The sequence below is a fragment of the Mauremys reevesii genome, linkage group 5 (genome assembly GCF_016161935.1).
Source record: "Mauremys reevesii isolate NIE-2019 linkage group 5, ASM1616193v1, whole genome shotgun sequence".
In the NCBI taxonomy this organism is placed as follows: Eukaryota; Metazoa; Chordata; order Testudines; family Geoemydidae; genus Mauremys; species Mauremys reevesii.
The window spans coordinates 118511117-118537475 of NC_052627.1; the positions used below are offsets into that span (position 1 = coordinate 118511117).

The 26359-nt window shown below is 41.2% G+C and overlaps 1 protein-coding gene across 4 annotated transcripts in view; it reads right to left on the bottom strand.

The window, feature by feature from the left end:
• RGS12 (regulator of G protein signaling 12) overlaps nt 1-26359 on the bottom strand; it is a 152206-nt gene that overhangs the window by 63666 nt on the left and 62181 nt on the right. For all 4 annotated transcript variants that reach the window (XM_039540913.1, XM_039540915.1, XM_039540911.1 and 1 more), the window contains 2 exons: nt 19699-19720; nt 1043-1212 (listed from right to left, as the gene is read on the bottom strand). In XM_039540913.1, the coding sequence (XP_039396847.1) occupies nt 1043-1212; nt 19699-19720 (192 nt within the window). The remainder of the gene's footprint in view (nt 1-1042; nt 1213-19698; nt 19721-26359) is intronic.

Genomic DNA, 26359 nt, shown 5'->3' on the forward strand with positions numbered 1-26359 from the left:
TGATGCAGCTATACAGAGACCCTGTAGATTCTGCTTTTTTTGTCTGGCTATCTTCTGATGTCATTTTGCAAACACTTTCGTAGTACAATTACTTCATTTAGGTTAAGCAAATTAGAGAGGATCACTCATATTTTTATACAAATGTTGCAAAAATGTATTAAAGAAATTTCCATTAACACTGGTAAAAATGTCCATCATTTCCACAAATCTTTTCCAGAGATCCTACTTGTTGCTAGGATAATTAAAAGCCTAAGGAACAGAAAGGACTGTTTTGGGTGGGAAGGGTCTTTCCCTGACTTTCTGCAAAATTTAACACCCCCCTCCTTAAATTTCTATCTAGTTTGCTTGTGAAAATAGTTTTGACATTAACTCATTTTTCTTGATTCAGATCTGTGTTCTGCATCAGACAGTGTGTGACTGTGACCAAGTCAAATAAGTGCCTCACAATTTTCTTATTTTTAAAATGGGGATAACGTTACATATTCCCTCACAAGGGTGCTGTGAGGTTTAATTCACACTTGGGAAATGCACTTATCCAGTATAACTAGACAGACTTGCACATCAATTGAAAAACTTCCATGTGGATAAAACAAAGTTTTGATCATGCAAATAGCTGTATAGTCTATCAATTCTTTAAAAATTATTTAGATAGACATTTACAACTGTAAAAATATTATCTTGCCTACAGTTGCAAATCCAGTTGAATGCCACTGACATAGGAGATATGGAAGCCTTACTAAATATTCAGACACAAAGGATAAGGGTAAAATTTTCATTGCCATCAGCTAAAAGAGTATTGGACATCTATTGTACTGCAGCATGTAGGAACCCGCAGATTTTCTTTAAACTTGGTCCAGCTGAAAAGACAGTTTAGTTTTTGCTAATAAATACGCTTGAAGTGTCAATCCTTTTGTGTTACAATGATCTCTTAACTCTAAAATCTAAGGACAGTGCCAAGAAAAACAGAAAACAATTACAGGAAAAAATCTTTGCAGAGATAGTAGATGTTTTGGAAGCCCCCTTCTTGCCCCTCACTACTTACAGAGAAAAATCTAACGCCAACAGGATCCTGAAGAAGACGTTCAAATGAAACGGCCCAGCTTGCAACTCTTCTTTCTCGGAGTCGTCGACAGCTCTGTACACTGGGAAGACTAGCATTGCTACTGAGGCTATTATCACTGATACAGTCTTTTAAATCACTGCTGTTTAGCTCTGTTGAAAAAGCACAAAGACATCTGCCAACAGAATTATTTTTTTTCTATTCTCCACTCCTTAGTAACTTTTTAGTAGGCTTTTCATGAGTTCACAATAGCGCAGACTTCACAAAACACTCTTCACTCTTTTAGGACCAACTGCACTGAAAAATAACCTTCTCTCAAAATTCTTTCCTATCCGATTACAAAGATAATTAACTATTGTAAGGGCAATAATGCACTTCTTTGAAGCAACTACTGCCTAGAGCACCAAGGGGCCAGGAGCACTCTGAACCAGAACTTCGGGCACATATGCCCCAGAAGTACCCCACACTTTCACGATAATCAGGGGAGCTGCAGTTCTCCACAGTTCCTCTCCTTTAAGAGGAATTCATAATTCATCAGGAAGTGTCAGTAACGCCAGGCAGCAAAGCCTTATGTGCAGTTCCAAGTTCTATGAGTTGATTGATACTGCCTACTGAATATGGAAAATGAGGGAAAGGATGCAACTGAGGAGGGGGGTAGATAATAAATCGGCCCCAGAGGTACCTTCTCATCCTTGGACAGACGGAGCATTGCAGTATACGCTCCAAACTTGGTCAGTGAACTTTCTGACACTGGCAGGGACTCACCCCTGCCCTACATACAGCAGCAAAAGAACTGCAAGAAACCCTGGGGCTCCAGTGACCTCCAAATTTGTGTGGGACAAATAACCCATAGTAAGGGTCTTCTTAGAGGCTGCTACTATAAAGCCTCCCCTTCTTAGGGGATGCTGCATTCTTCTTAACATGATACTGCCCCTAAAAAATTCTCTGGAAGGCTAATATGGAACAGTAACCAAGTTTACTACAATAGTCAAGTGTTTCTAAATAGAATGTTTCACTCTCTTTGGAAAAACAAAGGTAAGAAGTACAGCTAAAAATATTTTCTATCTGAACTTAGGAAAAAATGAATATTTAAAATAAGAAACCACTAGTCCAACTACATACCACAAAACAATGTTGACAAAATATTCTCATTACCCCACAGATATATACAAACTATGATAAAAGCTTTAATATGATGTTGCTGTGATTTAAGAACACCAAAAAGGTTAGCTGCAACTATAGAGGCTAAGAGAAGATGATAGGTGTTTTTCATTGCAAGGATGAACTTGTAGGTGAAAAATAACAATAACCCCAGTACACCTAACAAACATCCCTAACAAACAAACTTAGGCCAATTATACCAACCTCCAAACAAAAACAAAACACCACCACAACCCCTGCAAGAGTAAAAATATTGCAGGCAGAAGTCTAGCAGCAGAGTGGGGGCTGTCCAGTTTATTGCACCACATGTAGCACATATGATTATCTGCCTCATGTGCAGGAGCTGTAGGTGTGCATGTGGTGCAAGTTGCTCATGTCCCCCAGAAACACAGTACAGCATCTTGAGGCCAGAGTAGCTGAACTAGAAAGCTCAGGGAGACAGAGAGGTAATCAGAGGAGAATTTCAGAGACACAATGAAGCGGTCCCATCCCCAGACAGCCTCTGTGCTGTTAAGGAGGATGAAAGACTTGGGGAAGGAACATATCAGGCTGGAGAGGAGGGAAACAATCCCATTGTTGGGACCCTCCTTCCAGATGATGTCATGGTATCCTCTCACACTGAAGATATTTCTTCTGGAGAGGAACTCCAGTTAGGAAGAACAAGGTAATACTAATGGGGGATTTGAATATTAGATATATGAACAGTTGGCATTTTGATAACTGGGAGAACCGCATGGTAAATTGCCTGTTGGGTGTGAAGTTTGCAGATCTCACAAGACATCTAGACAGATTTATGTGCAATGCTGCGGAGGACCTGGTGGTTGTGGTAACATGTAGGTACCAGTGATATAGGGAAAAGAAGAGAAGATGTCCTGGAGGTCAACTTTTGGTTGGCAGGTAAGAAATTAAAGTCCACGACCTCCCTGGTAACATTCTGTGAATGCTTCCAGTTCCATGCATAGGGCCAGAAAGACAGGCAGAACTCTAAGGTCTCAATGTGTGTATGAGACAATTGTGTAGGGAGGAGGGTTTTAGGTTTATTAGAAACTGGGAACCTTTTGGGAAAGGAGGAGCCTATGCAGGAAGGATGGGCTCCACCTAAACCAAAATGGAACCAGACTGCTGGCATGTAAAATTTAAAAGGTTAAATATTAAATTACAGTGGATTTTTTAAACTAAGGGCTAGGGGAAAGCCGACAGGCACAGAGGAACATATGGTACAGGCAGAGATTTCCCTTATGGATAAATTTATTAAAAAGGAACTCTATGTAAAGGAAAGAAGTTGGTAAAGTACAAATAGTAGATAGTGAGGAAAAAAATCAAACAAGAGAGTCCCATTTAAATATAACACTTGAAAGCAAGCAACTGAAGATTGACAAAATGTACAAGTGCTTATATATAAATGCTAAGATGGGCAAATTGGAGTGCCTAGTAGTAAATGAGGATAATGAAGTAATAGGCATCACAGGAACTTAGTGAAATGAGGATAATCAATGGGATACAGTAATACCAGGGTTCAAAACATATAGGAATGACAGAGTAGGTCATGCTGGTGTATGTGAAAGAAAGCATAGAGTCAAATACAATAAAAATCTTAAATCAAACTGTACCATAGAATGCTTGAACAATAAGAGAACAGCAGTAGGAACATACTACCAACCACCTGGCCAAGATGGCGACAGTGACTGTGAAATGCTCAAGGAGATTAGAAAGACTAACAGAAAATGCAATAATAAAAGGGAATTTCAACTATCGTCATATTGACTGGGTAATGTCACCTCAGGATGTAGAGATAAAATTTCTAGACACCATAAATGACTGCTTCTTGGAACATCTTGTCCTGGAACCCACAAAGGAGAGGCAATTCTTGATTTAGTCCTAAGTGGAGAACAGGATCTAGTCCAAGAGATGAATACAGCTGAACCGCTTAGGAATAGCAACCATAATGTAATTAAATTTAACATCATTGAAGGGGGAAAAATTCCAAAGAAACCAAACACAGTAGCATTTAAACTTCAAAAAGAGAACTAAACAAAATGAAGAAGGTAGTTAAATGGAAATTAAAAGGAACAGCTGAAAGGTCAAATGGCTGCAAACTGCAAGGGGACTATTTAAAAACACCGTAACAGAGGTTCACAATAAATGTAGACTCCAAATAAAAAAACCCACTAGAAGCACCAAAAAAAAAAAGCCCAGGTTCAAGGAAAAAAACCTATATATTAAGGACCGCAATATCCAGTGGGAAGAGAAAAAATTCTTAATCTAGATGTTACCCAGTCTAATAGGGTTGAGAGTTTAGACTGTGTGCTTACATTTTATTTTATTTTGGTAACTAACTCTGACTTTTTGCCTATCACTTGTAATCACTTAAAATCTATCTTTTGTAATCAATAAACTTGTTTAACTGTTTATCTTTACCAGTGAGTTTGCCCAAAATATTTGTAAACCTGCTTAGAGAATCCACTTTCCATTGATGAAGTGCTGAACCAATTAATAAATTTTCACAGCTCATCTAGAGCAATGCAAGACGGTATATTCCTGAGGTACAAGGCTGGGAGCTGGGGGGATTTGGCTGGTGCCTTTCTCTGCATGATTCATGAGGGGCTCTGGGAGCATTCATGCAATCTAGCTCGTTGTGGGACTCCACATGCAGTTGTGCTGAGTGATAACAGCTTCCTGCTTGTCACTAGCAAAGCACTGTGAGAGACAGGCCAGGTTGGAGAGTTAAGGGGGCACAGTGGTCCCATGGTCCCAGGCTGCGCCCCGGGGATCTCGTCACAGTATTCATCCAAGAGTTCTGAAGAAACTCAAACATGAAATTGCAGAACAACTAACCTATCACTTAAAACAATCTCTAACAGATGACTGGAGGGTAGCTAATGTAATGCCAATTTTTTAAAAAAGCTCCAGAGGCAATCCTAGCAATTACAGGTCAGTCAGCCTAACTTCAGGACCAGACACACTGGATGAAACTATACTAAAGAACAGAATTATCAGACATACAGATGAACACAATATGTTTGGGAAGAGTCAACACACCATTTGCAAAGGGAAATAATGTCTCACCAATCTATTAGAATTCTTTGAAAGGGCCAACAATCATGTGGACAAGGGTGGCCCAGTGGATATAGTGTACATGGACTTTCAGAAAGACTTTGACAAGATCACCAAAGCTGTTAAGCAAAGTAGACAGTCATGGGATAAGAGGGAAGGTTCTCTCATGGATCAATGACTGGTTAAAAGACAGGAAACAAAGAGTAGGAATAAAGGGTCCGTTTTCAGAATGGAGAGAGGTAAATAGCGGGTCCCCCAACGGTCTGTACTGGAATCTGTGGTGTTCAACATATTCATAAATCATCTGGAAAAGGCAGTGAAGTGTGAGATGGCAAAGTTTGCCAATGATACTAAATTACTCAAGATAGTTAGATCCAAAGCAGATTACAAAGAGTTACTAAGGGATCTCACAAAACTGGGTAACTGAGCAACAAAATGACAGATGAAATTCAATGTTGATAAATGCAAAGTAATCCACACTGGGAAACATAATCCCAACACTACATACAAAATGATGCGGTCTAAATTAGCAGTTACCACTCAAGAAAGAGGAATGAACAGAGGGGAAGCAAACAGAGGAAGTTTGCCTTGAAGCTATCCGAGAAGAGCTATGGTGAGTGCTCTTGAGGTAGGTGCTTGTAGCGGGGTGGTTACCCGCTCCTGCCCTTCGTGGTGGAAAACAGCTCAGGAGAGGGCTGTGGCTGGGGCAAGAAGCCTGGGCTGATTAGGGAAGGTAGGTTCAGCTGTGGCCAAGCCCCAATCAGGCCCAGCTGGCCCCTATAAGAGGCAGTAAGCTAGGAGCCCAGTCAGTCTCCCTCTGCCTGTAGAGGGAGAAGGCCTGGCTGCAGGGAGCTAGAGACAGGGTACCTGAATGGAACAGGGCTGGGGAAAGGCAGAGAAGCTGGGGAGCTCCAGCCTGGAAAGCCCCAGGCTGCGGCCTAGCATAAGGCCAACAGGTACTGGGGGTTGCAGAGGGCAGCCCAGGGGTAGGCAAAGGCAGCAGGTTCAAACCCAACCTTGCCAGTGATGAGTAGGCTGATACTGTAGTCTGCACCAGGGCATGGGGGCTAGATGATAACTGGCAGTAGCCTTATACTGAGGCAAGGTGGGGATAGAGGGTGGGGGTTTCCCAGGGAGGGGAGACCCCAAGAGAAAGGGGTAACTGCCAGGGGGCAGCACCCCAGATAAAGGGGCACCGGGTCCTGGGAGGGACATGAGGGCCAAGAGGCAGCAGATCACTGGCCTGCAGAGGGTGCTCCAGAGGCTGGAGAGCTAATTCCTAGAACAGACCAGCAGGAGGCGCCACAGGGGTGAGTCTGCACCCTAACAAGGCTGCACTGGGGGCTGTGTTTTGAGTTGATGGGGTGGATATCTGAGTATCTCTGCTGTGACCATCAGTTTGACTAGTGTTTGACTGGTGCTAGTTGCAGGGACTGCTTGACTGCGCATGTGTGTTTGTTTGAAAAGTGTGAACTAGGAGTGCTTTGTTCTAGGGAGGCCTTGAGTGGTGGTTGACTGAAGTTTGAACCACAACATAAGAATGGCCATCCTGGGTTTGACCAATGGTCCATCTAGCCTAGTATCCTGTTTTCTGACAGTGGCCAATGCCAGGTGCCCTAGAGGGAATGAACAGAACAGGTAATCCTTGAGTGGTCCATTCCCTGTTGCTCTTTCCCAGCTTCTGGCAAACAGAAGCTAGGGACACCATCCCTGCTCATCTTGGCTAATAGCCACTGATGGACTATCCTCCATGACTGTATCTAGTTCTTTTTTTGAACCATGTTATAGTCTTGGCCTTCACAACATCCTCTGGCAAAGAGCTGACTGTGTGTTGTGTGAAGAAATATTGCCTTTTGTTTTAAACCTGTTGCTTATTATTTTCATTTGGTGACCCCTAGCTCTTGTGTTATGAGGAGTAAATAAACACTTCCTTATTTACTTTCTCCACACCAGTCATGGGTTTTATAGACCTCAATCATATCCCCCCTAGTCATCTCTTTTCCAAGCTGAAAAGTCCCAGTCTTATTAATCTCTCCTCATACGGAAGCAGTTCCATACCCCTAATCATTTTTGTTGCCCTTTTCTGAATGTTTTCTAATTCCAGAATATCTTTTTTGAGATGGGGTGACCACATCTGCACATAGTATTCAAGAAGTAGGCGTACCATGGATTTATATAGAGGCGATATATCTTCTGTCTTACTATTAAGGCTCCATGTTTGTCATGGAGGTCATGGATTCCATGACTTTCTGTGACCTCGGTGTCTTCTGCAGCAGCCCAGTGCAGCTGGCTCAGGATCCGCCTGAGCAACTCGGGCAGCCCCTGGGCCAGTCAAGCTGGCTGCTGCTGGGGCAGTCTTGGGGCCCCCGCTGCCTCCTAGCAGCGAGAGTTGGGGGGTGGGGGACAAGGGCCCAGGGCTAGGATGCGGGGCGGTACTTACCTGGGGAGGCTCCCTGGAAAGGCGACAGGAACTTCCCTCCCTCAGCTCCTAGCTCCATGTGCTGCCTCCACCTGCAGGCACTGCCCCAGGAGCTCCATTGGCCACGGTTCCCAGCCAATAGGAGCTGGGAGTTAGGCCACAAAATAGTCCCAGAATTGTAAATACTTATAGATTTTATTAAAACATTTCAGATTATTTCAGAAAAGGAAATTTTTAACTATTAATGTGAATACTTATTCCAAAACAACTAACCTGAAAGTTCCTTTCTAATCCCAAATACATGCTCAGTCAGTGTCCTTCCAAAATCTGCACAGATTTCTGCAATGGTTTTTGTTAATCTGAAAACATGGGACAATTTTTTTCCAGAAGTATAAATAAGTGCCTCTATTTATTTTACTTTACTGTGCTGCAATCTGTTTCAATAACTGGAATTAAGGTCATCTCAGAGTAGAGTAGGTGTGAATTTACAAATTAAAATACTTTGCTTTGCACAGATCTCTGGAGCTGTGCAGATGGCAACTGAGGGTCAGCTAGAAAGAAGAGTCTGAGATTTGTCTGCTCAGTGCACAGAATAAATATTCTGTAGTACACTGTCTCCACTAGTTCTCTTGTGGCTTCTCAATCTGAATCCCTGGCTCCTTACCCCTCCCCAAAATGGTTTCTGAAAGCAATACCCACAGTTCCTCTCAAAACAGTTTTGGGAGGGCCTTCAGAATTCCTCATTTTATTCCAGTCCCTGCTTTCAAGTTTGCAAGTGCTGGCATGGGCACCAGGTTTGTATAATTTTTGATGGTGCCCAGAACGGGTCCAAGCAAAGCCATCCTTTCCATAGGACGGAATGGGGCAACAGCCCTGAGCCCCACATTTTGGGGGCCCCCATGCTTCAGGGGGACATGGGGTCCAGGCAGAGCTGCCCCATCCATAGGATGGACTGGGGTAAATGCCCCGGGCCCTGCACTTCAGGGGGATGCGGGGTCCAGGGCAGCCTGGGGCTTAGCAGGGGGCCTGGGGCCAGCAGCAGCAAGCAACCCGGCCACCTCAACCCCCTCCCCATTCCACCCCTTCCCCCAAACCCTGCCCTGCCTCTTTTTGGCTTCCACCCCATCTCCTGAGTGAAGCCAGGAGCAGGCAAGGCGGTGTGAAGCAAAGCGGGCTGGGCTGGGGCTGGGTCACTCACTGCTGCTGGCATCAGGCCCCCTAAGTCAAGCCTCCAGGCCGCCCTGGACCCTGCGTCCCTCTGAAGCGTGGGGCTCCCCAAAGCGCAGTAAGCCCAAACATTGGTGGAGCCAGGCCCACATTCCTAAATATTGGTGGAGCATGGCCACCACAGGCCCATATAACACTCCACCAATGAGTACTGGATCTTTGTTATACCTAGCTACTGCCTCCAAGGACTCCATTTCCACTTTGTATACACACATCCTCTTGGCTAGTCACATCTAATTACACACTCTAGTACTGAGTCAGATTCATCTTTCAAATTCCCTCCCCTAATACTCCACTGTGACACAAAGGTTCCTTGGCAAAGGATCCCCTAATCTTTGCAAACAATTCTCACCTTGGACATGACACACTCACTATACCAAACAAATGTCTTACCAGTTATTTATCCATAAGGAGTAACATGTAAGGTATCAACAGAAAGCTTATAACTTGTTAAAAGTCATAATCATTGTGAGATGTATGTACAGGTAAATTTAAGGATTAGGGTATTTATACATGGGGATAATGTGCCTCAGTGATATCACCCTACCCTGAAATACAATAGCCTTGCTCAATCCCAAGATTATCAATGGAAAACCATCAGACAATTGTAAACAATCAAACCTCTTAAATGTAAGAAAGGAACATTATAACAAGGCAGGAGTTTTGCCCTGTCTATGAATAGAAACCAAAGACTGTTTCAATATAACAGAGGAGGGGGAAATCCTCTGAATCCTTTCATTCAGGAGATATCTTGAGGAGAACATCACGTTTTTGTGAAAAATTGGTTCCTGGTTCTGTGAACAGCTCTGTAACAGACTGAACTTTGGCTGTCATGGAGTAGCTAAATGAATTCTTTGCATTCATCTTCACTGCAGTGGATGTGAGGGAAGAGTCACATACATGAGCCATTCTTTTTAGGAGACAAATCTGAGGAACTATCCTAAATTGAGGTGTCAGTACAGGAGGTTTGGGAACAAATTGATAAATTAAACAGTAATAAGTCACCAGGACCAGATGGTATTCACCCAAGAGTTCTGAAGGAACTCGTATATGAAATTGCTGTGTTATATAACCTATTACTTAAATCAATTGCTGTACCAGATGACTGGCAGATAGCTATTGTAATGCCAATTTTTAAAAAAAGGCTCCAGAGGCCACCTTGGCAATTACAGGCTGGTAAGCCCAACTTCAGTAACTGATTAAAATATAGGAAACAAAGAGTAGGAATAAATGGTCAGTTTTCACAATAGAGAGCAATAAATGTCAGGATCCCCCAGTATCTGACTAAAACCAACACTGTTCAACATACTCATAAATTACCTGAAAAAAGGGATAAACTGTGGGGTGGCAAAGTTTGAGGACAATACTATATTACTCAAGATAGTTAAGTCCAAAGCAGACTGAGAAGAGTTACAAAGGGATCTCACAAAACTGTGCAACTGGGCAAGAAAATGGCAGATGAAATTCAATGTTGATAAAAGCAAAGTAATGCACATTGAAAAACATAATCCCAACTATACATAATAAATGATGGGATCTAAATTAACTGTTATCACTCAAGCAAGAGATCGTGGAGTCATTGTGGCTACATCTCTGAAAACAACTGCTCAATGTGCAGCAGCAGTCAAAAACGGTAACAGAATATTCGGAACCATTAGAAAAGGGATAGATAATAAGACAGAAAATATCATGTCTCTATATTAATCCATGGTACTCCCACACCTTGAATACTGTGTGCAGTTCTGGTTGCCCCATCTCAAAAAAGATATATTACAATTGGAAGTAGTACAGAGAAGGGCAACAAAAATGATTAGTGGTATGGAACAGCTTCCACAGGAGGAGAGATTAAAAAGACTGGGACTGTTCAGCTTAGAAAAGAGACAACAAAGGGGGGGATATGACAGAGGCCTATAAAATCATGAATGTGAAGAAAGTGAATAAGGAAACATTATTTACTCCTTCACGTAGCACACAAACCACGGGTCATCCAATTACGTTAACAAGCAGGAGGTTTAAAACAAACACAAGGAAGTACTTCACACAACATACAGATGACCTCGAACTCATTACTATGGAATGTTGCAAAAGCCAAAATATAACTGGATTAAAAAAAGAATTAGATAAGTTCATGGAGGATAGATACATCTATGGCTATTAGCCAAGATGGTCAGGAATGCAACCCCATGCTCTATGTCCCTAAGCCAAGGTTCTCAAATGCGGCCACCAGGGGATTTTTGTGCAGCCATGACAGTCTCCTGTGTGGTAATGGCAGGAAGGGAGGGGTGGGGGAAGCACTGGCCCCTCCCACTCACTCACTCCCTCCTTGTTGCTCCTGGATGTGCTGCCCTGCACTGCCTCTGGGGAGAAGTGGGGCACAACGCTGCAGGAGTAAGGTGAGTTCTTGACCCACCTTGGGGGGAGAGGATTTGGGCAGCAGGACTTCAGGAGACTGGCCATAGAGCCACAGGCTCCAACCGCAGGGGAGTGGGTACTAACCTCCCCCCACTCCAGCCAGGTGGCCCTGGCCTCCAGCTGCAGGACTTCAGCCTCCGACCCCTGGTTCCAGCTGTGTGGCAGCAAGCACTGGCCCCTGGCTCCAGTCCCAAGCTCTAGCTGCACAGTGAAAGGTGCTGGCACCAGGCACTGACAACCCCCAGCTCCAGCTGCACAGCAGTGGGCTCCAATCACGGGGCTTTGGGTGCCAATCCCTGGCTCTGGCCATGGGGCAGCTGGTGACACCCAGCTCCACAGCTTCAGTCGGCTTCTGGTCCCCAGTTCCAGTCATGTGTTGGCAGACGCTAGCCCCAGGTTCTAGCCATGGAGCTGCAGCCCCAGGGCTGATCCCCTGCCCTAGCTGAACGGCAGCAGGCGCCAACCCACAGCTCTGTTCCTGGGCTCCAGCCACGTGGTGGCAGGAGCTGGCCCCGGGTGCCGACTCCTGGCCACACAGCAGCGAGCACTGGCTCCAGTGTTGCAGCGGTGGGTGATGACTCTTGGCTCCAGCCATGCAGCCTCAGACTTCAGCACCCAGCTCTGTGCTCTGGCCATGCGGCAGCAGGCACTGGCCCCGGGCGCTGACCCACAGCTCCGGCTGCGCGGCAACGAGCTCCAATCCCTGGCTCCAGCCACGCAGTTCCTGTCCCCAGCTCTGGGCTCTGGCCACAGGCACTGAGTCACAGCCCTGGCCACATGGCAGCAGACACCAGGCCCTGGCTCTGGCGACGCAACAGTGGGCCTCTTCTCCCATTGTCACTGGCCCCCGGATGCCTCCCAACGCCCAGCATCCATCCCCTCCCCTCCCATCATCCCAAGCCTTCCCCTGCCCCACATCCATCCCACTATCACCTCTGGCCCCCTGTTACCTCCCCTTCCCCTTTGCCCCCAATCCAGGGCTTAATGGGTCCTGGGGCTTGCTGAAAAAATTGATATTAACAAACATGCAAGTATCCACTTGTCACAGCAGACGTACTAGCTCACTGTAAAAAATTATATTTGTATGTTTAATATAATTTATCACTTTTCATAGCCTCCCAGGAAGCTAAGTGTGCTATGATATTAACAAATATACAAATATCACTCCCCAAGGGGGAGGCAGCATTATTATTACTGAGTCTGCCAAAACACCCTACAAATATACATTACAATGATTTTTATGTGCATCTGTGCATATTTAACTGTTTTTCCTAAAGTTAACTAAGTATTTCAGGAAAAAGTGTCAGTGCGGCCACCAGTGAGAGTTGGTGACTGCACTCTGAGGGAGGGATAGCTTAGTGCTTTGAGCATTGGCCTGCTAAACCCAGGGTTGTGAGTTCAATCCTTGAGGGGGCCACTTAGGGATCTGGGGCAAAAATTGGTCCTGCTAGTGAAGGCAGGGGGCTGGACTCAATGACTTTTCGAGGTCCTTTCCAGTTCTAGGAGATTGGTATATCTCCAATTATTACCTACGGCCATGAGTGGTCCCTTCGCCCGGATGTTGCTTGATTTCCTGAAAGACTGGTGTCAGTTCCAAAGGGAGCTGACACCAAGCCAGGCACGGGCAGTACTCTCTCAGGCTGGAGACAGGGGGTAACAAGATGATTCTCAGTCCTGAGTGCCCCCAGAATGGTGACACCCACACCATGCTTTTATCTCCATAATGGCTAGCATCTGATCACTTTGGATCTTCTGGTTGAAACCAAAGATTAACAGTTTGAATCTAGGAATCTTGGGGAAAAAAAATAGTAGGCCTGAGTGATCAAAGTTACTCTTTGCCTTTGTCCAAAAATTTCTTAATGATTATTTTCCTTCAGCCCCTCACAGACATCTATACATACTTATGACATTCAAATATGCTTTGAAATGACTGTTCACGTTGGCCACACCCAGAACCCGCCTAGTTTCTTTACATACCTCACCCACTACTTCTCTCGGCCTTCTTTGTCCATGAGTTAGTATACTCCAGGAAATTATTACACTGCATTTTATTTCATCCTATTCTAGGACCACTGCTATCATTTCTCAAAGGAGCAATTGTAGTTTTGTTCCTCACTTTCTTCCAACAAACAATAACAATTTTTTCTTTAACTCCCACCCAGATGACAACAGTACTTGAATCCATACTATAGACAAAAATATTTTTTTAAAGTCTTGTTCAATTTGCCACTTTGGTTTTCTATATTGAAATCTGAATAGATGATACAAAACACAGAAACCTATCAACCTTAGTAAATGTACAACCTGTAAGCAGCTTCATCACAATGCTGACACTAAAACATGCCATTGTCTAAGGGGAGAAACAGAAATCAATCTATAAAACATCTGGAAAATAAATTCTCTCTATGGCTTAAAAGTTAGCACACACCATGATATACCTATGGGAATTTTCCCAATTTTTCAATAAAATAAAAATTAAGAGGAAGAAATCTGCCACTCCATGGACAGGGAGTCTGTTTCATTTTATTTTCTTGATTATGTACATATGTGACAGACTGGCTAACTTACTCTACACAAACCTAAATCCTTCATAAGAAGCATGATATACCTTTTGAATTATTTTTGTTTTGTTTTATTTACAAAACAGATTGCTATTCCATAGAACATGCATTGTTCTTATCAATTAAATATTGAAAAGTGTTAAAAAGATAATCTGGCTTTGAAAGCTCTGATTCTAACCTTGCAAAAGAATAAGGTTAGAATATATTTCAGTGATGATTTATTTGTATGCATCCTTTAATATTATTGTAGATTTTATTTCAGACAACAAACTTTTTTATAATGAGCAGCTCAGCACATTCCTGGTAATTACTAAATGCCTAAAGTCACAGGATGAAGATATTCTATATAATCACTAAAGACCTTACCTGGATAAAGCTGATAAGAGCCACTATGGTGCCACTTAACCAAATACTTCAAACCATTCACTGAAAACCATCCTTCTGAATCCATACCAAATTCAGCTGTAATTCCCCAAAGCACATTGGGTGAAGATTCTTTCCTCAGCTTGGGACATTCTTACTTTGTAACTTCTTCCTGGATAAGACAATCTAATGTCTTTTCCTCCAACAATTCCTATTAGCTTTTTACACACTTTTGAGAAAACTGATTCTTTTCCCTCATGGCTTCAAGCTGAGGAAACCAACAGTATACTTAACACAGAGCACTATAAAATGCTACATAAATAATTTAAAGAAAAGACCTTTCACCACTGTTGCTAAAGGAGCTTTAATTATTTATGGTACAGTGGAATCCATCTACTGTAACTGTGGACTAGTGGTATAAGAACTAAAAGATAAGTCATAGGTCTGTTAGAGGAGACAATTCATCAGCTATTTGCAACTTTGAAACACTATTCTTATCTATTTGTTTTAGAATTGTCACATTTTTATTGCATCTTCTGTGGTTGTGTTTTAAAAATGTAGTTCTATATTTTAAAGTTGTAAACATTCTAAGCTTTCCAAACAGATTACTTATGAAAAAATAAACTTGTTCTGGTGATGAGAACAACAAAGCAGCATCCACAAGCAGCAGCAATTAGTGAAATGCTTTAGAAGAGCTCAAAATTTAGAGCTTAAACATTCACATACATGCAATTACAATTCTTTGAAAGTAAAAAGTAATAATAGACACTCACTTTGTGGAACCAATGGAGGGGGTGACAGGTCAGAAATTACATACTTCAAAATTCTGACGTGTTAAATTACCTCACCTACTGTCTGGGTATTTCAGTGACCAATAAATGCCCACATCCCTGAGAAGGAAGACCAGATGGATGAGTGCTGAAATACTGTAAATGTATACCCTTGTCAACACTATATTATGCTTAAAATTTCCCCCTTGTGAAATTCCATCAGTGATAGCGATGGTAAGAGTGGAGTGAAGACATCCGGCATTTTAACTGTCTCTCTGAGTTGGCCGAAATGGCACAATGTTTAAAATACCAACAAACCAGCACTCTATTGATGCTAGTGCTCCCACTGTTGCTGTACCAATGGTACCAATAGTTGGAAGTGTGGGGAGAAAAGGCTGTTGTAGACACAGCCTCAGAGAACAAGAATTAAGAAATGATAGTGAAATAAAATGCAGATCCCAGGGCAAAGGTGCAGTATAGCTACTGATCTGTACCAATAACCTCATTTCTCAATTTTATTTTTTTCTGCATTTTGACTTGCTATCTGGTCACCCTTCTCACAGCCAGTGTGAAAAATAGTGACGGGGGTGGATGGTAATAGGTGCCTATATAAGAAAAAGCCCCCAAAATCAGAACTGTCCCTATAAAATCGGGACATCTGGTCATACTGAGTCATTATGTAAATCAGATTTTATTGTTTTTCTTAGTTATTATTCAGTAAGCAAATCCCTGTTCTTTAGCTGATCACCATTAGTCCATCTGAAGAGAGTAGTATATGTACAGTTATTCTTGAATAACTTCACACTGGTTATGCAAATTCCTCTGTTCTGAGGGCTACTGCCCTTAATATTTCCCCAATGACATGCACACAAGAAAAACTGAGCCAGTTTTTTGAACCCTCAAAGTTGGTATTTTTATTTCTGAGGACGGAATTTGGTGTGTGAACTGTGAGTTTGTTTAGAGCTCAAAATTCAGCTTCAAGTAAGTTATATTTAGAAGAACTCTTCACCTCGTACAAAGGGCAGCTGGTCAGTTGAGGGCAGAGGGATGAAGGAGGGGAAATAGGGCAGAGGGATGAAGGAGGGGAAACACAGGAGGAAGAGAGGTTATAGGCTTAGCCTTCCTTCAGCAACAGCCTGTAAGACTTTTATTTTCAAATATCTATTAAAACTTCAAGGGAAATGTATTTACTATAATTTCCCCATATTAATCTTTTTCCTCCCACCCACTGAAGAAAATGACATTTTTAAACTTGGGTGTCTTAAGTTAGGCACCTAAATAAGTGGCTTGATTTTAGGAGGTGCTCAAACCCTATCAAATCCTGATGATTTAAATGAGTGCAGTGGCTGCACAGCACTTCTGAAAATCAAGCCATTTATTTAATTTGTCTCAATCTGGATTCGGGTATATAACTGAAGGTGCCCAAATCTGAAAATTTTTGGCCAGTGGGAATATATACCTTTTTATTTTGGTGGTGACAACCCAAACGTGCATATTTGGAGTTAGTACACAGTCTGACTGAAAATGGCTTTGAGCAATGAGCATCCAAAGCCGAACTCTAATGTAAAGCTTTTACATAACATGAGGCACTAGTGATTTGAGAGAAAAAAAGTTGGTGTGCCCCCTTTTCTAGTTGCAAAGATAGATTTAAATACATATAATTTTTACAAGTGGACATACTAACATAAATGGCTTGTATAGGTAAGGGAAATTTGCACTGTGTAACTATGTTAATGCTGTTACACTGGAGCAAATTCCTCTAACCTAGACAAGCCTGAAAATACATTATTCTGTGGGCCTTCTAATGAAGTGCTGAAATAAAAAAGAAAAAAGAAAAAATCACTTTCTTTGAAAATGTCAGAGCAATAAGTCTTAATTGTCACATAGACATTAATCAGAACATTATACCTAGTGCAGCTATAGCTGAAATTAGTTAAGATTTGTTTCTATTCAATTTCTCTGGTTTCACTCTCTTCTCTTAGATCTTATTTTTTCCAGTTTATCTTCTATATACTGTAGTTAAGCATTTATTAAATATTATTCTTCACATAATCTACATTTTATAGCTTTGTACAGAACTTAGGACCCACTGGTACCTTAAAAATTGAGAGAGTGTATGGTGTTAAATCTTCAGCACTAACTGATAAGACAGATAAAATACTAGGATATAGAACAGAATACTGAGTGCAAGTTACAATCTGTTCTTTTACCTCTGCAACCTACACAGCCCTCAGACTTCACGACTCCATCAAATTCTACAGTACTAATTGTGAAAATACAATTATCCCTAGACTTGAAAATAACTTCAGTAACAATACTGGAGGAGCGGAACATGACAAGCCAGAGATCTCTAATAAAACTGACAAATGGAAGTACACTGTGCTTGATGTTACTATCAAGGGAGTGTTACTTCAGGGTTCCCATTTCCTCAGCCAATGGAGATTAGACTTGCCATGAAGGAGAAATACTTTTAATTGTAGACAAGCAGATAATGCATAATCTTTTTTTCAGACCAACAAATTTATAATACATAAACTTTCGGGACACAAATCATTTCTTGTGGAATTAGCAGTCTGTACAATATTCAGATTAGTAAACCTAGAAACACTATTAGGCTATGTCTTGACTGCAGATAAAAAGATGTGTTCTTACACTGAGATGGGAAACTCAAGAGAGCAAACTGGATGTAAAATCATAGTGGAGACAAGGCATTATAGTTTTTACCTCGATGTAGTCAGTCAGGGTCAACCCTACACCTTTCACTTAAGGTTTTTATCTTGACTAGCTACATTTGAGGTTAAAAAAAAAAATTGTGCCTTGTCTCTGCTAGAATATTCCATCAAGATAGACTACTTACTGTAAAAACACACCCTTTTACAGTGAAAATATAACCTCTGTTTAAGAAATAAGAGATGGAATAGGTGCACACTGCCTTTTCCCCTATTATCGCATGGCCAATTAGTGGGTGGGCTTCAAACAGACTATGTTCTACCTCCCATCCAAGTGCTGTGACAGTGGTGACAACTGAAGAAGAGAAAATACCTGATGGGATAAGTTAGCTGCTAGCAAAATGACACAGTGAACTCTGTCTAGGGTTTTATTTCTGGCTTAAGCCCAAACGGGCCTTTTTTTTTTTTTAATAAGATGACAAAGAAAGATAGGGGAGGAATGAATAATAAGAGCTGCTGTGAATATATTTTGCTACTCTTCCACTTAGATCAAAAAAACAGGCAACAAACCCAACCCTCCTCCAGCTTCAGAATCTTTCGTTTTAGTTCGCTTGTTTCTTAAACAGTTTGCGTCCTTTTGCCTAATAAAACAGTATATATTATACAGTACTTGAAAAAAGCCAAAATGGGTAAAATACATGCAAGACTGATCCTTTGCAGGACCAAGTGAAGCAACTCTAGAAGCAAACCACCTGTAGTGTTAACTAAGCTATACGAAAGGCCTTGTATACTGTTAAGGAATCATATTTAAACTGTTCCAGCTAAACTGGTTTCTAACACAACTTGGTTGGTTAATATGGATGGGCCCAAATGGTGCAAGGGCCATGCTAAAAGAGTATGTTCTCGCCTACATAGAACACATTTTTTTTTGTTTTTTTTTTTAAATGTCCAGTATGTGTTGAATTTCTTCATTCACTAGTTACAACTTATTTAAAAACAAAATATTTTTAGCTAAGGTTCTACCAAACTTTTGCCAGCCTAACCATATTAGAACCTTTATTAGCTGGAACTGCCATTCAACTGAACTTAAACACAATTCTTTCTCTCTGTTTGAAGCCCAGCATAGTAGGAGGCCCGAGTAGCAATGCTAATCTTAATAGTGGATTTTGGTTCAGAGTTATCAAATGAAAGAGTTAGATAGCCTCTTCTCAAGTCCTGATGGCTCATCACAAAATGTAGCACAGATAGTGACTCTACCCAATATCAGAGGGGTAACCATGTTAGTCTGTATTCACAAAAACAACGAGGAGTCTGGTAGCACCTTAAAGACTAACACATTATTTGGGCATAACTTTTGTGGGTAAAAAAACCCAATAGTTATCCCAGAACAGCAAGAACTTCAGGTTGGGTTACATTTATTCAGTTTTTAAGGATGCTGTCTTCATTATCTAAAATGAATGCATTACTTCATTATAAAAAGAAACTCCTTTTAGACTCGATAAGAGCTCTGAGATCACACCTAACCTATGCGCTAGGAGCAGTCTCTGCAAGACAAAACAGTAAAAAACGTGTTTTAACTTGTAAAATGAAATACTGTTGATGAAAAGTACAATGGTAAAAATATACAGTACATAAAGGATATTTGAAAAATGAGCTTTTATCAGTTCCCAATTTAATAATATCCTACTAGATCAACTTTTTAAAAAATCACAAATGAAGAATTCTAGTTGTAATAACATGCATTTATTTAAATGCATATGCCAAAAAAAATGTAAGTAAACAAAAGAATATGACATGTAAACATTAGGCTTGATCCTTCAGGATTTTCATAGGCACAATTCCTACTGACGTCAGTGCATCATTAAGGACTGCAGGATGGGCCCATCATGATTATCAAGCAAACACTTCTCATATGACATTTTATTTATCACACTTTACCACACTAATGTGGGAACTTTGATTTTCTGAATATTAATAAAAGTGACAACAAATTTTAGCTTACCTCCATCAGACACAGTTGCAGACTACAATAAAAGAGAGAGAAAGAGATGAGTTACATACATTTCATGACAATACAGAGAAACTTTTCTGAGTAACATACAATACTCAAAGTGCTGATCAGTCTTTGCATTTTGGCCCAGAAAATCAATCAGCCCCAGGTGACATAGGGGAGAAACAGTATAAATGAGTCAGCAGTTATTTTCCAACAGCTGCTGCCGCCTCCTACCAAACTTCTCCCAAGCTATTGAACTAACATATTGTTGCCTGATCCCACAAATATTTATTGGGCAACTTGCTTCCCAGTGTGTATACTCACACTGAGTTAAACAGGACTGCTTAGAAAGTTACTTGTGTGTACATGTTTGCAAGATCAGATCCTTATGTTCTTAAAGGTAACCTTCAAAGTTTAAAAAAAAAAGTCATCCTATTTTGTCCTTCCATGATGTATAAAGAAGATCTGAAAGGTTCTCTTTTTTTCCCCACACTTGCTTTTACAATAGAAATTCAGTCTGGACTTTATATGTCTGCTGGGGGAAAAAAACACATGTTTTTACATTGAGTTAGCTATCTTGATGTAAAATCCTAGTGGAGACAAGGTACAGGTAGTTTTTACCTCAATGTAGCTAGTGAAGGTCCAACTTATACCTCCCAACACACTATGTGGAAGTTAAAGTACTGATCTCAACTAGCTACGTTGAGAGAGCCATTACCTGTGCAATTGTTTCCAGAAGGATTTCACATCAAATTTTTCAGCGTTGACATAGCCCAGGGCCCTAGGATGAGCGGAGAACTAGTTAGATTAGGACAATGTGGGTTTGTCTACACAACACTTCTTACCTTGGATTGCCAATTAATTTAAGGTAGTTAAAACTTTTGTAAAAGCTAGTGTGTGGACATTCCCCGAACATCTGTTACAGTATACAAATATTTGCTCTCCACCTTGAGCTGAGCAGAAGCTAAGAGGTGGAAGCAATTTTTAGTCAGACCGAACTTTTTCTGTTCATTCTTTTTTGTTAGCATCCATTCAAATGACTAACATTTTAAATAGGGGAAGTCCTCTTTGATTATTCAAAAACCCTTGTCCCTTTAATTAACTTATTAAATGATCACATTTTTACCCTCTTGTGGTCTTCCAACAAAACCAGAAAAGTTCAGACTATTCATTTATGACATGTCTCAAATAAGGGACAATCAGTGTAGGGGGGGAAAGCCTACATATCTCCTTTCAGGATGTGTACATCATAAAGAAACAAAAAATATGGCAAAGGTCAAATTAAAAAGCAAAAATAAAAAACAAACCTGCAAAAACTTTCAGTCACCTTTAAAACTTTAATTGCATTTTTAAATGAAGTTCTTTGTATAATATTTATGTACTAGATCAATAATATTGAGTGGTATAAATTAGTATACCTCCATTAGCTTCACCAGCTGAGGATTTGGTCCCATTTAAAAAAAAATCAGTTAGTAATAATTTGGAATTTTCAAAGCCTGTCATTTTATTATGCTAATCTTAATCAAAATAGATTTTTTTAATCATTGCTTTTCTTTTCATGCATCACTGAAAAAACATTTATTGTAAAGTTATATAAAAATAAATCTCCCCCTTTGAATTTGTAAAGCGTAATAATATAATCCAAGTAGCACCTGTGAATCTCCCTCAAACTCATTCAACAGCACTACCCAGGGACTCAAGCATTTGGGATGTGTTCATGAGGGTGCAAAAAATGTTTAGCAACTATTTCACATTCAAATCTGGCATTTTATAATAATAATTGTAAAGTTACTTTTAAAATGGAATCTACATGATTGAATACTGTGTACTAAATATAATCCACTACAAAGTACTTATTAAACTCTTATGGAAGTAACAGATCAGTGACTGTTTTTAGATTCCTTTTGTTTTACTCATACATATTGCATGGTGAAACTTTGGTTATACTGAATACTAATGACTTCAACACCATTACTCAGAACATAAACAACAACGACTGCCAAAAAGGTAATAAAAATAACAAATGAATATAGGTGTACTTTTCAGGCAAAAAGTAATCAGATTACTTCTCAGAATACATTTTTAGGTCTAGTCTGTTACCTTAGCATATCTGTTTGCATCTTAATTCAAACATTAATGGTGTTCCTTTTTTGCTATATTTGAAAGGCATTGATGGAAATGAACAGAATCTTCACAAACACCTTTAAGAGTATGTCATTTACTTCCCTTTCAGTAATTAGGCAGTTAACAACTGTAAAGTAACATTTCTTAGCCCTGGTCTACACTACAAAGTTAGGTCTATGCAACTCAACTCAAAAGCAACAGCAGACTTTGATAGAATAACAGATGCAAAACCTGCAGACATATCTCCATTGCTACAATGATCAAGACACTACACAACACACCTGTCAAGATTCATGGATCCTAGACATGCCTATTACAACATGTGGTATACCTCATCCAGTACACTAAATGCCCCGATTACTATGTGGGTGAAACCAAACTATCACTATGCTCTCAAATGAACTCTCACATGAAAATGATAAAAGGCAAAAAACACTATCACCTGTGGGTGTACACTTTTCACAAAGCCATCAGTCTATATCTGACCTATCAATCCTCATCCTCAAAGGAAACCTGCACAACACTTTCAAAAGATGAGCCTAGGAGCTTAAATTCAATCTCTGCTAGACACTGAAAATCACTGAACAGAGTCACTGGATTTATATCTTATTACAACAATCTGTAACGCACTAAGGCCATGTCTACTTTTACAAGCTTACAGTGGCACAGCTGTACCTATACAGCTCTGCCACTGGAAGATTGCTCATGCAGCCGCGTTATGCTGATGGGAGAGAGCTCTCCTATCAACATAATAAAACCAGCTCAATGAGCATCGTTAGCTATGTCGGTGGGAGAGCATCTCCCACCAACACAGTGCTATGCACGAGTGCTTATGCTGGCAAAACTTATGTCGCTCAGTGAGGTGGGGTTTTTTCACATTAATTGATGCACAATGAACTTCATACCATGAGTTCATTTAGTTTAATGTACCCAAGTGTCCCGTATAGACAAAAGTTTTGCCAACATAGGCCATGTCTACACTAGCACTTATCTCCCTTTTTTTGTCCTATGACTGCAGAACTGTTAACAGATACTCTACCTAGAATAGTCCCTTACAGTATGTGCTAATTACATATTCTAAACAATGTTACACCTTGCATTTAGCTGTGATTCTCAGAGTACCTTTCCCAGCCCGAATAGGAGCTGTGTGTGGCTCGAAAGCTTGTCTCTCTCACCAACAGAAGTTGGTCCAATAAAAGATATTATCTCATCCACCTGATCTGCCTATAGTAGACTTTTAAAACATATTATGGCTTGTCTATACAGAGACACTGGGGTACATTAAAATGAATTAACTCATGGTGTGAAGTTCATTGTGCATCAATTAATGCATAGACACACTATTCAGCAGTAGCCTGAGCTTGCCATAGTTCAAATCTCCTTCAAACTACAGCAAATTAAGGCCACTTTTACTTCTGAATGAGAATGTCAATGCATGAGTTTAATGTGCATTTAATTTATGAACATTAACTTCACACCATCAGTTAATTCATCTTAAATTTTCTGAGATCTGGTCTACACTTAAGAGAGGTGGACATAACTATGTTGCTCAGGGCATAGGCACCGATTCCGCAAGCGCTCCGGGGCTCAAGCACCCACGGGGGGGGGGGGGGGGAAGGGGGTGCTCAGCACCAATCAGCCAGAGTGGTTCTGGCCACAGGGCTGGCCATCGATCAGCTGTTTAACGTCCTGGGGGAGGCGGAGAGGAGCGAGCGGTGGGGGGAGAGGGGCCTCAGGGGAAGAGGTGGAGTGAGAGCGGGGTGCCCCCCGGGGGGGGGGGGGAGTCAGTGCCTATGGCTCAGAGGTGACCCACTGAAAGAGATAAGCTTGGTGGAAGAGACAAGCTTTCAAATACCACAGAACTACTCTTCATGACACAGAAGCACATTTTAAAATAGCCGAATCCATAATTTAAACTAATCTGCCTTTGATAGTTGTATTTAGTACTAGTTGAAGTTGTTAATGATTGCATTTGAATTTACAGTAATGGGTTTTAAACATGTTTGTGAGTGCTTAAAAAAAACAACTCAATTTACCTTTGTCAGAAACAGTATGCAGTCAGCATTCAAAGGTAGCAGTTTCTCTCTTTAAACGTTCAGTAAAAACTTGTCTAGATTTGTCCATGAGAGGAAGTTGCAAGACCTGATTTTGTAAGTAGTATGGTGATCTCACTTTAAAACTTTCAATACTTTATGGGTCACGTTCTACTCTCAGTTGTCTATGTAGAATACTACTCAGAGCACTTATGGGACAGATTTGATACAGTATGCGTATAAAAATGATTGGATGGAAATAATTAACACAGCCAGTAAAAACTGGTAAGCTATTTAGATTCTACAGTATACATGCACAGATCACTGATTTTATTCAACATTTAGACACCTCTCTGATTCCTACACAACTTCACAATTCCTGCATCCGGTAAAATGATAAGCACCATAAAATCACAAGGCAACTCATTTATTGCTCAAGAGTACCTGGAACCTAATTTTAAAGATATTTCTAAACATATTGAAATATTTTATTAAAAGAAAATCTGTTACATTTAGTGAAACTCTGAGAAACCCTTAGACTTTTATTTTGCTATTTCATATCAGATATGCAATTTTGTTTTTTTACAAAAGTATTTAAGTTAGCTAAAAAATTTTGAGAATAGCAGAGTAGAAATCTGAATTGTATTAGTCATTCAAAATATGTTCACATCCAGATTAGAACTCAAGAGATTCTGGGTTCCAAATAAAGACATGCTTATATGCCAGGAGCGTGGTGGTAATCAATAACTGAATTTAAAAAAAAAAGAGAGAATTAAAGGCCTGCAAAAACAAAAACATCTTGCAGCATCTTCCTCAGCAGGAATCTTTCCTGCTTATCCACTTGGTATGTCTATGATTCTGGTGTAGAGGGGGGTTGAAAGCAGTTGCCTTTTGACATCCTCAGCAATGATTGATACAGCACAGAACAATGTTATTTAATAAAGGTATTGGTTTCAATTTGGTAGCTGCTTCAGGGTGTACAACTTGAGATGTCAACTGCACAAGGAAGTCTAAAAAAATCCTCAAGTTCATCTTTCAGGGACAGAAGTTGGATTTCAAAATTGTTGCGACATTTAGAAGTTTACATACCTTTGGCAGCCAGCATTTCAGAACATACCATAGTTTTGAATCAAAGGACATAAAACTACATGTCATATATTTGTCATCCCTTAACCTTCTCTTTAGAAGAGCTTAATCTATTTAGCTTGTCAATCTATCAGCATACGACATGGACTCTTCTCTGAATCTTCTCCAATTTTTCAACACACTTCTTGAATTGTGGACTCCAAAACTGGATATAATATTCCAGTAACAATCTCACTTGTGCCAAACACAGAGGTAATATAACCTCTTTACTCCTACATGAGAGTCCCCTATTTATACACCAAGAATTGCAATAGACCTTTTGGACACAGCATCACACTGGGAACTCATGTTCATCTGATTATCTATCACTGCTTCCCACCATTCTGTAAGTATGGCCTGTAATTCTTTGCTCCTAGCTTTGCGCGCGCGCGCGCACACACACACACACACAGCCGGTGCAAGGAAGTTTCGCGCCCTAGGCGAAACTTCCACCTTGTACCACTGCCCCACCTAGTTAACCCTGCCCGCCACCCCCCCTCCCCACAGCAGCTAACCATGTCCACCTGCCCCTCCCACCAGAAGAGCCCCCCTCCCCCCACGGCAGCTAACCTCGCCTGCTGTGGCAGCTAGCCCAGCCTGCCACTTCCCCCACACACACAGCTAACCCCGCCAGGGGAGCCCTCCCTCCACGGCAGCTAAGTCTGCCCGGGGAGCCCCCTCCCGGGAGGCCCACCCCAGTTCTCCTCCGCTCCGCTGACACGCTCCACTGAGCGCACTCTAATTCTCTTCCCCTCCCAGGCTTGCGGTGCTGATTGGAGAAGAATTAGAGTGGGGGCTGTGTGCTCAGCGGAGGAGGCAGAGTGGAGGTGATCTGAGATGGGGAGCGGTTCCCCTGTACGCCCCCCCCATTACTGCAGGTTGTCCCTCCCAGCGCCCCCCCTCCCCACCCCAGCTCACCTCCACTCCACCTCCTCACCTATGCAGTCTTTTAGGCGCCCTCAACCACTAGACACCCTAGGCGGCCGCCTAGTGGTTGCACCGGCTCTGTGTGTGTGCGCACGCCCATCTTACAAACAATCCAGACCACCCTGAATCAGTGACCTGTCCTCCTCATTTTCACCATTTCAACAGCATAGGGCCAAAAACTGATCACTGAGGGGCCTCACTATCAACACACCCAATAGATTATGATTACAATTGCATTTTGATAACCATCAGTCAGTCAGGTTTTTTATCCATGTAATGTGTACCATGTTAATTTTGTATCATTCTAGTTTCTTAATGAAAATGTCATGCGGTACCAAGCTTTACAGACGTCTACGTGTATTACAGCAACACTGTTACCTTTATCAATCAAATATGTACTCACATTAAAAAAAAGATAAAGTTAGATTGACAAGACCTATTTTCCATAAACCCATGGTGAC